The 14037-nt window shown below is 44.7% G+C and overlaps 1 protein-coding gene across 3 annotated transcripts in view; it reads left to right on the plus strand.

Annotated features, from left to right (window-relative positions):
- The window catches only part of TRRAP (transformation/transcription domain associated protein), a 1102174-nt gene that overhangs the window by 573461 nt on the left and 514676 nt on the right, over positions 1-14037 (plus strand). For all 3 annotated transcript variants that reach the window (XM_069209830.1, XM_069209829.1, XM_069209828.1), the window contains one exon: positions 10350-10478. In XM_069209830.1, the coding sequence (XP_069065931.1) occupies positions 10350-10478 (129 nt within the window). The remainder of the gene's footprint in view (positions 1-10349; positions 10479-14037) is intronic.

Raw genomic sequence — 14037 nt, forward strand, 5'->3', positions numbered from 1 at the left:
CCGTCTCCGCAACGATCGCCGCAACCATCACCGGTAGCCACTCCACCTATGATGCAATCCCCGACTCATACAGGGATGAGTCAAGATGACCCTGACGCGTGGGATCTTTATGATGCGCCAGTGTCAGATAATAGTCCTGACTGTTATCCAGCTAGACCGTTGCCACCAGAAGATAGTACAGCCTACGCACAGGTGGTGTCGAGGGCAGCGGCATTGCATAATGTCAGCCTGCATGCAGAGCCCATTGCAGACAACTTTCTATTAAATACACTGTCGTCCACACACAGCCAGTACCAGAGTCTCCCCATGCTACCTGGAATGCTAAAACACTCCAAACAAGTGTTTGAGGAGCCTGTAAAAGGAAGGGCCATTACTCCAAGAGTGGAGAAAAAATATAAACCGCCACCAACAGACCCTGTGTACATCACACAACAGCTAACACCGGACTCAGTTGTAGTAGGGGCAGCTCGCAAGAGAGCGAACTCACATACTTCAGGAGATGCACCACCTCCAGATAAAGAAAGTCGAAAATTCGACGCAGCAGGGAAAAGGGTGGCGGCACAGGCAGCAAACCAGTGGCATATTGCAAACTCGCAGGCTTTGTTGGCCAGATACGATAGGGCTCATTGGGACGAAATGCAACACTTTTATAGAACATTTGCCCAAGGAGTTCCAGAAGAGAGCAGAGCAAGTAGTAGAAGAAGGACAGAGTATCTCCAACAATCAGATACGGTCAGCAATGGATGCAGCAGACATAGTTGCTAGAACTGTCAACACAGCAGTGACAATAAGGAGACATGCATGGCTGCGTACATCAGGATTTAAACCAGAAATACAGCAAGCTGTGCTGAATATGCCATTTAACGGACAGCAGTTGTTTGGGCCGGAGGTGGACACTGCTATCGAAAAACTTAAGAAAGGCACTGATACGGCCAAAGCCATGGGCGCACTCTACTCCCCACAGAGCAGAGGCACATTTAGAAAAACACTGTTTCGAGGGGGGTTTCGAGGGCAAAGCACAGAACCCACAACCTCACAAACAAGGCCCACTTATCAGAGCCAATATCTGCAGGGAAGTTTTCGGGGACAATATAGAGGGGGACAGTTCCAAAAAAGTAGAGGGAAGTTCCAAAGTCCCAAAACTCCACAAAACAAACAGTGACTTACACGTCACAAATCCCCAACACGTAACACCTGTGGGGGGGAGACTAACCAAGTTCTACAAACAATGGGAGGAAATAACAACAGATACTTGGGTATTAGCAATTATCCAGCATGGTTATTGCATAGAATTTCTCAAATTCCTTCCAAATGTCCCACCGAAAACACACAATATAGTCAAAACAACACATAGACCTTCTACAACTGGAAGTACAAGCGTTGTTACAAAAAGAAGCAATAGAATTAGTACCAGTTCATCAGAAAGGAACAGGAGTTTACTCTCTGTACTTTCTCATACCCAAAAAGGACAAAACTCTTAAGACCTATAATAGATCTCAGAACGTTAAACACCTACATCAAATCAGATCACTTTCACATGGTGACATTACAGGACGTAATCCCATTGCTCAAACAACAAGACTACATGACAACACTAGAGCTAAAGGATGCATACTTCCATATACCGATACATCCTTCACACAGAAAGTACCTAAGGTTTGTATTCCAAGGGGTACATTACCAATTCAAGGTATTGCCATTTGGGATAACCACTGCGCCAAGAGTTTTTACAAAATGCCTGGCAGTGGTAGCTGCGCATATCAGAAGACAGCAAATACACGTGTTCCCATACCTAGACGATTGGCTAATCAAAACCAACACGCAAAAAAGGTGTTCACAACACACAAAGTATGTTATCGACACACTCCACAAACTAGGTTTCTCAATCAACTACACAAAGTCGCACATTCAGCCGTGCCAAACACAGCAGTACTTAGGGGCGACAATCGACACAACAAAAGGGGTTGCCACTCCAAGTCCACAAAGGGTACAAGCTTTCCACAAGGTAATACAGGTCATGTATCCAGAACAAAAAATACAGGTCAAGATGGTAATGAAACTACTAGGCATGATGTCCTCATGCATAGCCATTGTCCCAAACGCCAGATTGTACATGCGGCCCTTACAACAGTGCCTAGCATCACAATGGTCACAGACACAGGGTCAACTTCTAGATCTAGTGTTGATAGACCGCCAAACATACACCTCGCTTCTATGGTGGAGCAACATAAACTTAAACCAAGGGCGGCCTTTCCAAGACCCAGTGCCTCAATACGTAATAACTACGGATGCCTCCATGATAGGATGGGGAGCTCATCTCAATCAACACAGCATCCAGGGACAATGGGACACTCAGCAAAGACAACTTCACATAAATCACTTAGAACTACTGGCAGTATTTCTAGCGCTAAAAGCATTTCAACCCATAATAAGCCAAAAACACATCCTTGTCAAAACAGACAACATGACAACGATGTATTATCTAAACAAACAAGGAGGAACACACTCAACTCAGTTGTGTCTTCTAGCACAAAAAATATGGTATTGGGCGATTCACAACCACATTTGCCTAATAGCACAGTTTATTCCAGGGATTCAATATCAGTTAGCAGACAATCTTTCTCGGGATCATCAACAGATCCACGAATGGGAGATTCCCCCCGAAATACTAAACACTTACTTCCAAAGATGGGGAACACCACAAATAGACCTATTTGCAACAAAAGAAAACGCAAAATGCCAAACCTTCGCATCCAGATACCCACAAGATCAGTCTCAGGGCAATGCGTTATGGATGAATTGGTCAGGGATATTTGCATATGCTTTTCCCCCTCTCCCACTCCTTCCATATCTAGTAAACAAATTGAGTCAAAACAAACTCAAACTCATACTCATAGCACCAACTTGGGCAAGACAACCTTGGTTCACAACACTACTAGACCTCTCAGTAGTGCCTCATGGCAAACTACCAAACAAACCAGATCTGTTAACTCAACACAAACAACAGATCAGACACCCAAATCCAGCATCGCTGAATCTAGCAATTTGGCTCCTGAAATCTTAGAATTCGGACACTTAGACCTTACACAGGAACGTATGGAGGTCATAAAACAAGCTAGGAAACCAACCACTAGACATTGCTATGCAAATAAGTGGAAAAGATTTGTTTATTATTGCCACAATAATCAAATCCAGCCATTACACGCATCTGCTAAAGACATTATAAGCTACTTACTACATTTGCAAAAGTCAAAGCTAGCTTTTTCATCCATTAAGATACATCTTACCGCAATTTCAGCTTATCTGCAAATTACACACTCAACTTCATTATTTAGGATACCAGTCATTAAAGCATTTATGGAAGGCCTAAAGAGAATTATACCACCAAGAACACCACCAGTTCCTTCGTGGAACCTCAACATTGTCTTAACTCGCCTCATGGGTCCACCCTTCGAACCTATGCACTCATGTGAAATGCAATACTTAACATGGAAGGTTGCATTCCTAATTGCTATCACATCTCTAAGAAGAGTAAGTGAGATACAAGCATTTACCATACAAGAACCATTTTTTCAGATACACAGGCATAAAGTAGTCTTACGAACAAATCCTAAATTCTTACCAAAAGTCATATCACCGTTCCACTTGAACCAAACAGTAGAACTACCAGTGTTCTTTCCACAGCCAGATTCTGTAGCTGAAAGAGCACTACATACATTAGACATCAAAAGAGCGTTAATGTACTACATTGACAGAACAAAACTAATTTGAAAAACAAAACAATTATTTATTGCTTTCCAAAAACCTCATACAGGAAATCCAATTTCTAAACAAGGCATTGCTAGATGGATAGTTAAGTGCATTCAAACCTGTTATCTTAAAGCAAAAAGAGAACTGCCTATTACACCAAAGGCGCACTCAACTAGAAAGAAAGGTGCTACCATGGCCTTTCTAGGAAATATTCCAATGATCGAAATATGTAAGGCAGCTACATGGTCTACCCCTCATACATTTACCAAACACTACTGTGTAGATGTGTTAACGGCACAACAAGCCACAGTAGGTCAAGCAGTACTACGAACATTGTTTCAAACAACTTCAACTCCTACAGGCTGAACCACCGCTTTTGGGGCGATAACTGCTTACTAGTCTATGCACAGCATGTGTATCTGCAGCTACACATGCCATCGAACGGAAAATGTCACTTACCCAGTGTACATCTGTTCGTGGCATTAGTCGCTGCAGATTCACATGCGCCCACCCGCCTCCCTGGGAGCCTGTAGCCGTTTAGAAGTTGATCTTAAACATAAATTTGTAAATATATTACTTTAAACTACATTATGTACATAGGTATTCACTCCATTGCATGGGCACTATTACTAGCATACACAACTCCTACCTCACCCTCTGCGGGGAAAACAATCTAAGATGGAGTCGACGCCCATGCGCAATGGAGCCGAAATGGGAGGAGTCCCTCGATCTCGTGACTCGAAAAGACTTCTTCGAAGAAAAACAACTTGTAACACTCCGAGCCCAACACTAGATGGCGGGATGTGCACAGCATGTGAATCTGCAGCGACTAATGCCACGAACAGATGTACACTGGGTAAGTGACATTTTCCATATATATATATATATATATATATATATATATATATGTGTGTGTGTGTATATGTGTGTGTATATGTGTATGTGCATATGTGTGTGTTTATATATGTGTGTATATATATATATATATATATAATAATAGGAGTCCCAAAAAAAAGTTTTTTTTAAAAAGGGGAGGGCAGGATAGGAATACCCTGACCTCTCCGCCCTGGTTCTGGGGTCCCCCAAGGACCCTGTAAGGGCCCAAAAAACTTTTGGGGACGTGAAACCCGAGGTGGATTTGCGGATCTGGTGAAAAATGCAAAAAAAAAAAAAGTTTCCTGCACTTGTTGATTTTTAAGAACCTAGATGGGCCAGGTCATGGGGGGTTTATATAATTAATAAAATATGGGAGGGGGATGCATGTGGCACCCCTCCTGTGGTGCCTGCCCCCAGCCCACCTGTCCCACCATCTCCCCCTCTCCCACCTTCCCCTCTGGGGCACTTCTTAACCCTGGGGCTCTTTCATAAAATAAAAGGAGGAGGGTCACGTGGCCTCCCTCAGTAGGCCTTTAAAGGTGCCCTCCCCTCTGTATGCCTTTAAAAGCCCCGGGGACCACCACCTCCTCGGGGCTAGGGTTTATATATATTAGACGGGGCCAACCGGACCCCACTCTTAACAGGAATCTGTCCCGGAGACTGCCACCTCCCCATGGCACACAAGATGTCAAAAGAGGGAGGGGGGTCGGCACGGCCCCCCTCCTGGGCTGTTTTCAGGCCCCTGGGCCCACCACCTTCCCAGGGCATGGACAATATACAAAGGGGGAGGGGGTTGCGGCACCCTCCTTCCGGGCTGTTTCCTGCCCCAGGAACCACACTCGCACAGGTACACAGGTCCCTGGGACCGCTCCTTTTCAGGAAAACAGATGAAAGTATTGCTCCTGCACGCAGCAGCATTTTTAGCTGCTCCCTGCATACGAGAGCAATGCCGGAGCCTACAGGGGCCTTGAAGGCCCCCCTCTCGTGGTCCCAATCACGTATCTCTTAGTGGTAGGCAATTTCTTCCCACCTTTTTCCAGGATGTTGGACAGTTTACCAAAGGCCCCTTCAGCAAGTTTCCCGCTGATTTGGGACATGAATAATGCAGAGGAATATGAGCACGTCTCCAACAAAACACTTATTTCATTTAATTAAGAGGAAATACCCTTGTTCGGTGGAGATTCAACTCTTTGCATTGACATCCTCTTATCTACATGAGGATTCATGTTATTGCAGATTTCTGTATGAAGACGCTTGAGGAACAATCACATTGGCAAAATTACAGACACGCAAGATCACTGGAGACATTACCTTGGGGTCCTTTTCACAGCTGTAGTGTGGAATATGCGCTATACATTTACCCAGTTAGGTAGCAATTACTAATTAGCCAATAGAAACTACTCCAGTTGGGTAGACATTTTGTGCATAACTACAGCCTCTTTTTGGATAAATAAGCAGGTCAGGATGCATTCTGACACTGATAATCATTTCACAGAAATTAAATGCCAACCCCATCCTAGGGTGCTTAGTGGGGGTGAGCCCCAGGGTCTGGCTGCAGGCCAGGCCCTGCGGCCAAACCACACCATGTATGACCAATGGTTGTGCGTGACACCAGGCCCAGCTGCCAGCTCCCACCTCACACAGCCAAAAGCCATTTGTGGCGCAGGGTTAGATGCCTACAGAGGGTTGGCTGCAGGATCTGCTGTATTAAAAACACCACAGAAATTCACTGAAAAAAACAAACAAAGGTTGCATGGACATTATAGTTATGTTCTGGATTAACACACACAAAGCCATAGAAATTCAGCTGTTAGTTATTTCAGGTAACTGTACCTTGCTCCCTCGAAATGCTCGGCTAATTACCCCACATATTAAATCATTGATGACATCTTCTATGGCATCATTGGTAATATCTGTAGGAAGCTGGCTCTGCATATACTATATCAAAATGAGATATAGTGTACACAGAGGCTTAACAGAGACTAAAGTCAATAATACTAATGCTCTCTTATGTGATATTGTGGTTGAGCAGTTAACCATGTGTTGTACACACCGGCAATAAATTAAGCACTCACTCAATATAGCGAAAATATATTTTGTTGTTTAATTTCTAGAACCACAAGATTCTGATTGCAGATACTTATTTGCAAGTAAGTAGCAAGCATACCTATCAACACCATTTTGTTTCAATTTGGCAAGTTAAATGATTTTCAAGTAAATAGCAATAATCTGTTTTAAAAGTTAACACTGCAGTTTTCAAACAGTTCTAGGGGGGAAGAAAAGTTAGTTTAGTTTCGAGGTAAGTACAAAACTTACAGTTCCAGTCTCTGGGGGTTAGGATGTCCACAGGTTGGGGTTCAAGTTAAGCCCAAACACCCCCCACCAGCAACATGAGGCCGGCCGGGTGCAGAGGTGAAAGTTGCTGCAAGATTTAAAATAGGCCCCTATGGAGATTTTGGGCACTCTGAATTGGATCTGCCAGCAGGTAAGTACCCGTGTCTTCTGAGGGCAGACCTGGGGGGGTTTAGGTGAACACTGGAGGGGGCTACAGGTCAGTAGCAAAAACACCCTCCACCCCACAGTGGCGGCTGGGTGCAGACTACAAACTGTGCGTCGGGCTCCCAATGCTTTTCAATAGGGAAACCCCAAGGGTTACAAGGATGCCGCAGGCTGAGTCCAGGGAGTCGGTTCTGGGAAACCACAGGCTGGACAAGGAGGGCTGCCTGCTGAATGTTGCTGGGCATGTGGTTGGATTCACCAAGGTCAGGGGGCTGCGGGTGCAGCGGTACCTTAAGGTGTCAGAAATCTTCGTCCAATTCTGTCGTGGTCAGAGGGGTCCCCCAGATTTAGGCTGCAGGTGTTGTCCAGGAGGGGCCAACCCAGGGTGTACACAAGGTCAAAATCATTGCTGGGGACCTGATCTGGACTAGTGGGCCACCTGGACAAGGGCGGTGGTCATCAGGTGCTGAGTGGGCAGGACTCATGGATCCAGGGTGGTTCTAGAGTCCTTTGTTGGAGTTTCTTCTGGACAGGATGCTGTCTTCTGGAGATCTTGGTCCTCCGGTGGGCAGGCAGGCAAGCAGTCCTCTGGGGGTTTGCAGAGGTCACTGGTCATGCAGGATGCATCACCTTTTTGGAGCAGGTGTCTTTGGAGCTGCCGACAGGCCAGTAGGGCTGGGGCCAAGTCAGTAGGTGTCTGGAGTCCCCTCTTGGGGGCAGGGGGCGGCAGGGCAGGGTTCGGCTTACCAGTCCTTCTTTCTTCTTGCTTCGGTGTTTTCTTGAGGTTGGCAGGAACCTAGTGAGCTAGGTTCGGGGGAGCCCTTAAATCCTAGATTTAGGTGTGTGTCAGGGGTCAGTAGCCAATGGCTACTGTCCCTGAGGGTGACTACATCCTTCTGATGTCCACTCCCTTTGGTGAGGGGGGCTCAGACCTTACCCCATTGGTCCCTGGCTCTGGACACCTTAGGGGTGGTCCTAGTTGAAGTGGCCACTCCTCCTTGTTTTTCCTAATTTTCTCACCGGACTTTCCGCCAAGAGTGGGGCTTTGTCCGGTGGGCAGGCATCTCCACTAGCTGGAGTGCCCTGGGTCACTGTAACAGGATGTCCGAGATTTGAGGCTTACCGCCAGGTGTTACAGTTCCTGCAGGGGGTTGACCCAGCATAACCTTTGTTTCTGACTCCAGAGGGAACAAATGCCCTCACACCATGGGGTTAGAAACTTGTCTTTTAGTGGTTGGCTGGCACATACTGGTCAGCCTTACACTAAAGGGTTGGTTAAAATATAGGGGGCATCTCTAAGGTTCCCTCTGTGTGCATCGTACAATAAATCCAACACTGGCATCAGTGTGGGCTTATTGAGCTGAGAAATTTGATACAAAACTTCCCAGTCTTCAGGGAAGCAGTCCTGGCGCTGTGGAGCTGGTAATGACAGACTTGCAGCCCATGTACTCAATATGGCCACACTGGATTTACAATATCTAACAATGGACTTAGACACTGTAGGAGCTTATTGCTGATGCAGCTATGCCCTCACTTGTGGTACAGTGCACCATGCCTTAGGGCTGTAAGGCCTGCTAGAGGGGGTGACTTACCTATGCCACTAGCTGTGGTTGGTGGGCATTGCATCTGAGAGGGATGCCATGTCAAATTTACATTTTTCTCTCCACCAGAACACACAAGCTTCAGTGGCAGTGTACATGTGTTGGTGAGGGGTCCCATAGCGGGGCGTATTACATGCTGCAGCCCTTAGGTATCCTCCCTGTTCACAGATCCCTTGGTACCACTGGTCCATTTTATAAGGGACTTAGCTGTGTGTCAATTGTGGACCAATGGTATGGTTTTAGGGAAAGCACACTGGTGCTGGGGCCTGGTTAGCAGGATCCCAGCACACTCTGTCAAGTCCGCATCAACATCAGGCAAGAAGTGGGGGGTAACCATGCCAAAAGGGGCACTTTCCTACATTCACTGCAACTTTTTGATCAAATTATTGATGAAAAAACTGCATGGCGGGGCGTGAGTTAGTTATTTTAGGGCACGAGTTATAGTTACCTATAAAAACTCGTTAAACCATGAGAAAGTTTCCAGTTTGAGTACTTCGCATACAAAATGGCAGTTCATACAACAAATGTGGGAACTCGAACCGGAGGAAAGGGACCCTAATCCCCCATTCGTCAAATAAACTTGCACATATGTGGTAGGTTCCCACTTAAAATAGCAGTAATTTAAAGGCATCCAATTGCCAGATATTCATTAAAGTTCCTTGAGAAATTAGGAAGGTACTTCAGGATGAGTGATCCAGTTTAGGATTTATTGGACAGAAGTGAATGACTTCATATTATACAGCAAATGAATGGATCGCAGAACAAGGTAGAAACTCAGCCAACACGTATTTCACCCTATAGGGTGCATTCACCAGGGCTTTCTCAAAGCTGTGGGAAATGAAATAGAATAAAGTTGGAGATAGTATTGAAAGAAGACATTAAAGTCTGGAGATCAAAAAGCACCAAGAAGTGAGAACCCAAGGTTCGCGAGGGAAAGGATACACCTACGTGCTGTCCTTATCTCTGAAAATCAGTTCATGAAAAAATAAATTTAAGACCCCATGCAGTATTAGTGCAATAGCGTATAAACATTCCAGATTGGAAACTGGGAAAATAATGAGAGAAATGGTGATCAAGTAACCATTTCCAGGGTTGAGATTATGTAGACACAAAGAAGATTCAAAAGTTGCCATCAAAACTAAGATAAAAAGAGTAAATGTGTTAAGTGGTACAGATCTGTAACTAGATAGTGGTGCCGGCACTGTGATCAGAAAAAAGACTGAATGCTAGTGCTAGTTAGTTATAATCAGAAATAACCAAAGGGTAACGTAATATAAAACTCGTAACTATATCAGCTAAATTCCTATGGTTTTGTGGGTGTAAATTCAGAACCTTACTATACTGTCCATGTAACCTTTGGTTTTTTTTCAATGAATAAGTGTGTTTGTATATACTGTTTTCCATATAGCTGGGTCCCAACTGGGGTGACATGTTGTGCAAAATAATGATGGATTGGGGTGTGGCCCCAATAATTACTAGTGGGTAAGATGATTTCAAGTATTCCATCCATCACTTTTTTGTGTATTTTATTAAATAATGTGACACTTTAATTGACAAATTGGGAGACGTAGGCTTTTCTATTGTGATGAAGGAAGGTAATTTTTTTGATGTTCTCTCTGCTAGGTTTTGCAGCATATCCTAAATCCAGCATTCTTGTACAGTTTTGAAAAAAATGAAGGCGAGCAACTTCTGGGACCACCCAATCCAGAAGGAGACAATCCAGAAAGCATCACAAGTGTGTTTATTACAAAGGTAGACTCAGCAGTTCATTTTTATTCATGTTTGTGATGGTTCAGTATTAGTTATATTTCTGAAGTAGCATCTTATTAGAAACCATGTCTTATGTAAAGGCAACATTTTAAATGATAACTTATGGAATACATTTCTTCTAAAGCGTGTGTGTTGGTTAAGAAATAATAATTTGAGTTATGGATAAATACACTAATGTATTGTATCGAAGCAGTTTTATTGAGATTGAACTATATGCTGTTAGCCATCCTACTAGTATCCATTGGGCTATTCTCCTTCTCCTCCTAGTACAAGTTGCAACACAAGGCTCAATTTGTGAGATTTACTAGGTTCATGTATGACAGGACAGTGAAGTGTTCCACAACCACATCTCACATTTTCCCTATCATAGGGACATCCCCTTCACATATGCCAATAATCTTCTTAGTCTGTCATATATATTTTGTTTAATGATTTTGTAAACTCAGTGAATTTAATCAAGCCTTTTGCTAATCAACACATTCCTTATGCGCATGCTTGCACTTCCCTCTTCAGAGTCTGATAGTGGAATTGACATGAGGCTCTTATCTATCTCTGGCATGGGGTACGAACTGTACATGGTCGGTGGAAAACCCACTCCATATCACATGCTCCTCTGCATCTAGCCCGTAACATCTCAATAGGCTGGACAAAAAACCTGTGATTAATCTATCATTTACATAGTTGCTAACATTTACATAGTTGATAGATCCCCGAAGGAGTCTTCAGGTTCTGATTAATCCGTAATCTGTATTCCTTTCTATGGGAAAAGTGCCATTGCCCTGTATCAGTTCTAATTTGAAGAATGAATACATGTTTGTCCAGATATCTTGGATTGTAGTTGCAAATCCTGGGTTATTTCCAACCTCTGCAAGACAGTACTGGGATTTCCAGTGTCTCCCTATACCATCAGCCTACTTAATCAAGTCCATCCACTTCATTGAACATGGCAATCTCAAACCAGGATACTACATGTTTCAAGCAGTCTTAATAATAAGATTCAAAGCTAGAGGCTTCCAAGTCTCTTCTCTAGCGTTGGCTCTTATATAGATTTTACATGCTTGAATAATACTTTGTTTAATAGCACATCCACCTCATTTGAACAATTCTGAACTTAAACCAGTGAGGTGGTAGTGCTGAACTCTTTACTTTCCCAAGAGGATACGGTAATTCATATTTCTAATGCCATGTCGTGTGTAAGGGAGTACCCAGAAGTGCTCTGCTCTTTGCTGCTTCAAGCTCTTTACGTCTGCATTTTGTAACATGCACTTGGATTTCTTTGAATCTTTGCTTCACCTGTTTCATTTCCTTTCAATAATAAGTTGTTTTTGTAGTATTATTTGTCAGAATCACTAGCCCAAAGTATAATCCCTAGTGCTGTAATGGCAGAAAAAGAGAAAAGGGCTTGGTCCATCTGTAAACAAAGGACATCCTACACTGGTTGTCTGCTTTCACAGTGTATCTACTACTTGTTTCTGTGTCACAAACCCTCAAGATCTTGAAGTTTGGAAGATGTTTCCATCCAAGACCCCTAAGGATAGGGAAAGTTGCTGTCCTTCTACATCCTTGAGAAGAATAGGTTTTCTCCTTCCAAACGGGATTCCCCCCCCTTATTAGTGGATGAGTATGCAAATTCTCCAACAAGCATTTCCATGAAGGTGGCGCACATCCATTGATGACTCTATTGTCATCGATGTAGAAGACAATCATTGACCTTACCTCTATCAACGAGCGCAACCTTGATTTATTTTCCACTCCATCGTCAACTAGCAAATCGACAACCAAGATCATCTCTTGGTTGAGCAGCACACCTCAGTGATGGCTCCCATCATTGAAGACCCTGTCAACTTCTATCACTTTGACTAAGATCATGTCGATTAAAGGTTTAGTGGAGTTCCCAGTTCCAGCTGCTACTTTTTTACACTCACCTTTGAAAGTGTCTGCTCATTTTGCCATCCACGTGCTGGGTTCAGAGTTAGAAGCTGACTTTAGTGACCAGCGGCAGGCAAAGCCTGCAGTTGTACTCATTTGGATGTCCAATACATTACATAATATAAGGACGAGAACGAGAGGTGTTCCCATATTGGAGATGTGGAGCAGTGCCTGAATGAGTCTCATGATTATGTTGAGCACTGTCTAAGAGATCTCTGCTAGAACTGCACAGACAGTGCTATGCCTTTTATGAGCCAGGGTACCAATGTAGAAAATCACTTGATGCAGGTTCTGGATACCTCCCTAAACACCTTGCATCAAATGTTGGAAATAACTGAGATTGGTACCACGGCTTCAACCTTATCAAGGTCTGCAAATGCCACAGTCAAGCCCACTAGCAGTGCTTCAGTTTACACCCCACATGCCATCTCTCCCCCGCCTCCCCAAATCTTCCTTTGGCAACAAAAGATGCAACTACACTACCAGTGCCCCGATTAGTTCCCTCAGTGCTGAGGCACTTCCACAATGAAGATCTGGGAGGGGTCAGAGCAGGATATAGATCAAGGCACACATGAGAAATGAAGAGACTTCTTCCTCCCAAATGAAAGGTAAAACCTCTCGTTCGGTGGCATGTGTAGCTGCAGATACACATGCTGTGCACAGTCCGCCGTCTGGTGTTGGGCTCGGAGTGTTACAAGTTGTTTTTCTTCGAAGAAGTCTTTTCGAGTCACGAGACCGAGGGACTCCTCCCACTTCGGTTCCATTGCGCATGGGTGTCGTCTCCATCTTAGATTGTTTTTTTTCCGCCATCGGGTTCGGACGCGTTCCTTTTCGCTCCGTGTTCGGGTCGGAAAGTTAGTCAGAATCTCGGAAAAATTCATCGGTATTGTTTTGTTCGGTATCGGGTTAGTTAGAACAAATCGAAACCGAATCTTGAAGAGCTCCGGTAGCCCTTCGGCGTAATTTCGATCCCCTGTCGGGGCCTGGTCGGCCCGACCGCGTGCGACTTCAAGACTGATGGAACGGACCCCGTTCCGATTCTGTCCTAAATGCCATAGTAAATATCCTTATACGGATCAACATTTGGTCTGTAACTTGTGCCTGTCCCCTGAGCACAAGGAGGATACGTGCGAAGCCTGTCGTGCGTTTCGGTTGAGGAAAACGCTCAGAGACCGAAGAGCCAGGAGATTGCAGATGGCGTCCACGCCGACAGGACAACAACGGTTCGAGGAGGAAGAAGAAGAAACTTTCTCCATCCACTAGTCGGATTCCGAAGAACTCGACGCCGAAGACACGTCAACCGTGAGTAAGACGTCGAAACAAAAAGCTCACGAAAAGACTGACAAAGCCCAGGGGACGCCACCGCCAACAGGCCATGGCTTAACCCGAAAAGTAGGTGACCGTCCATCGGCACCGAAAAAGGGCGGGCTGGTGCCGAAGTCATCCGACTCCGGTCGAGATACAGGCATGCAGCACTCTTGGGCCCGAGAGAGTGACGCAGAAAACATTCGGCACCAAGACAGCGGCACTGAGATTGGTCGGCACCAAGAGGGCACGACGCACAAAAGAAAAAAGATTTTGTCGGAGCCGAAAAAATCAGTAGAAAAAGTTT

Source organism: Pleurodeles waltl, chromosome 10 (assembly GCF_031143425.1).
Source record: "Pleurodeles waltl isolate 20211129_DDA chromosome 10, aPleWal1.hap1.20221129, whole genome shotgun sequence".
In the NCBI taxonomy this organism is placed as follows: domain Eukaryota; kingdom Metazoa; phylum Chordata; class Amphibia; order Caudata; family Salamandridae; genus Pleurodeles; species Pleurodeles waltl.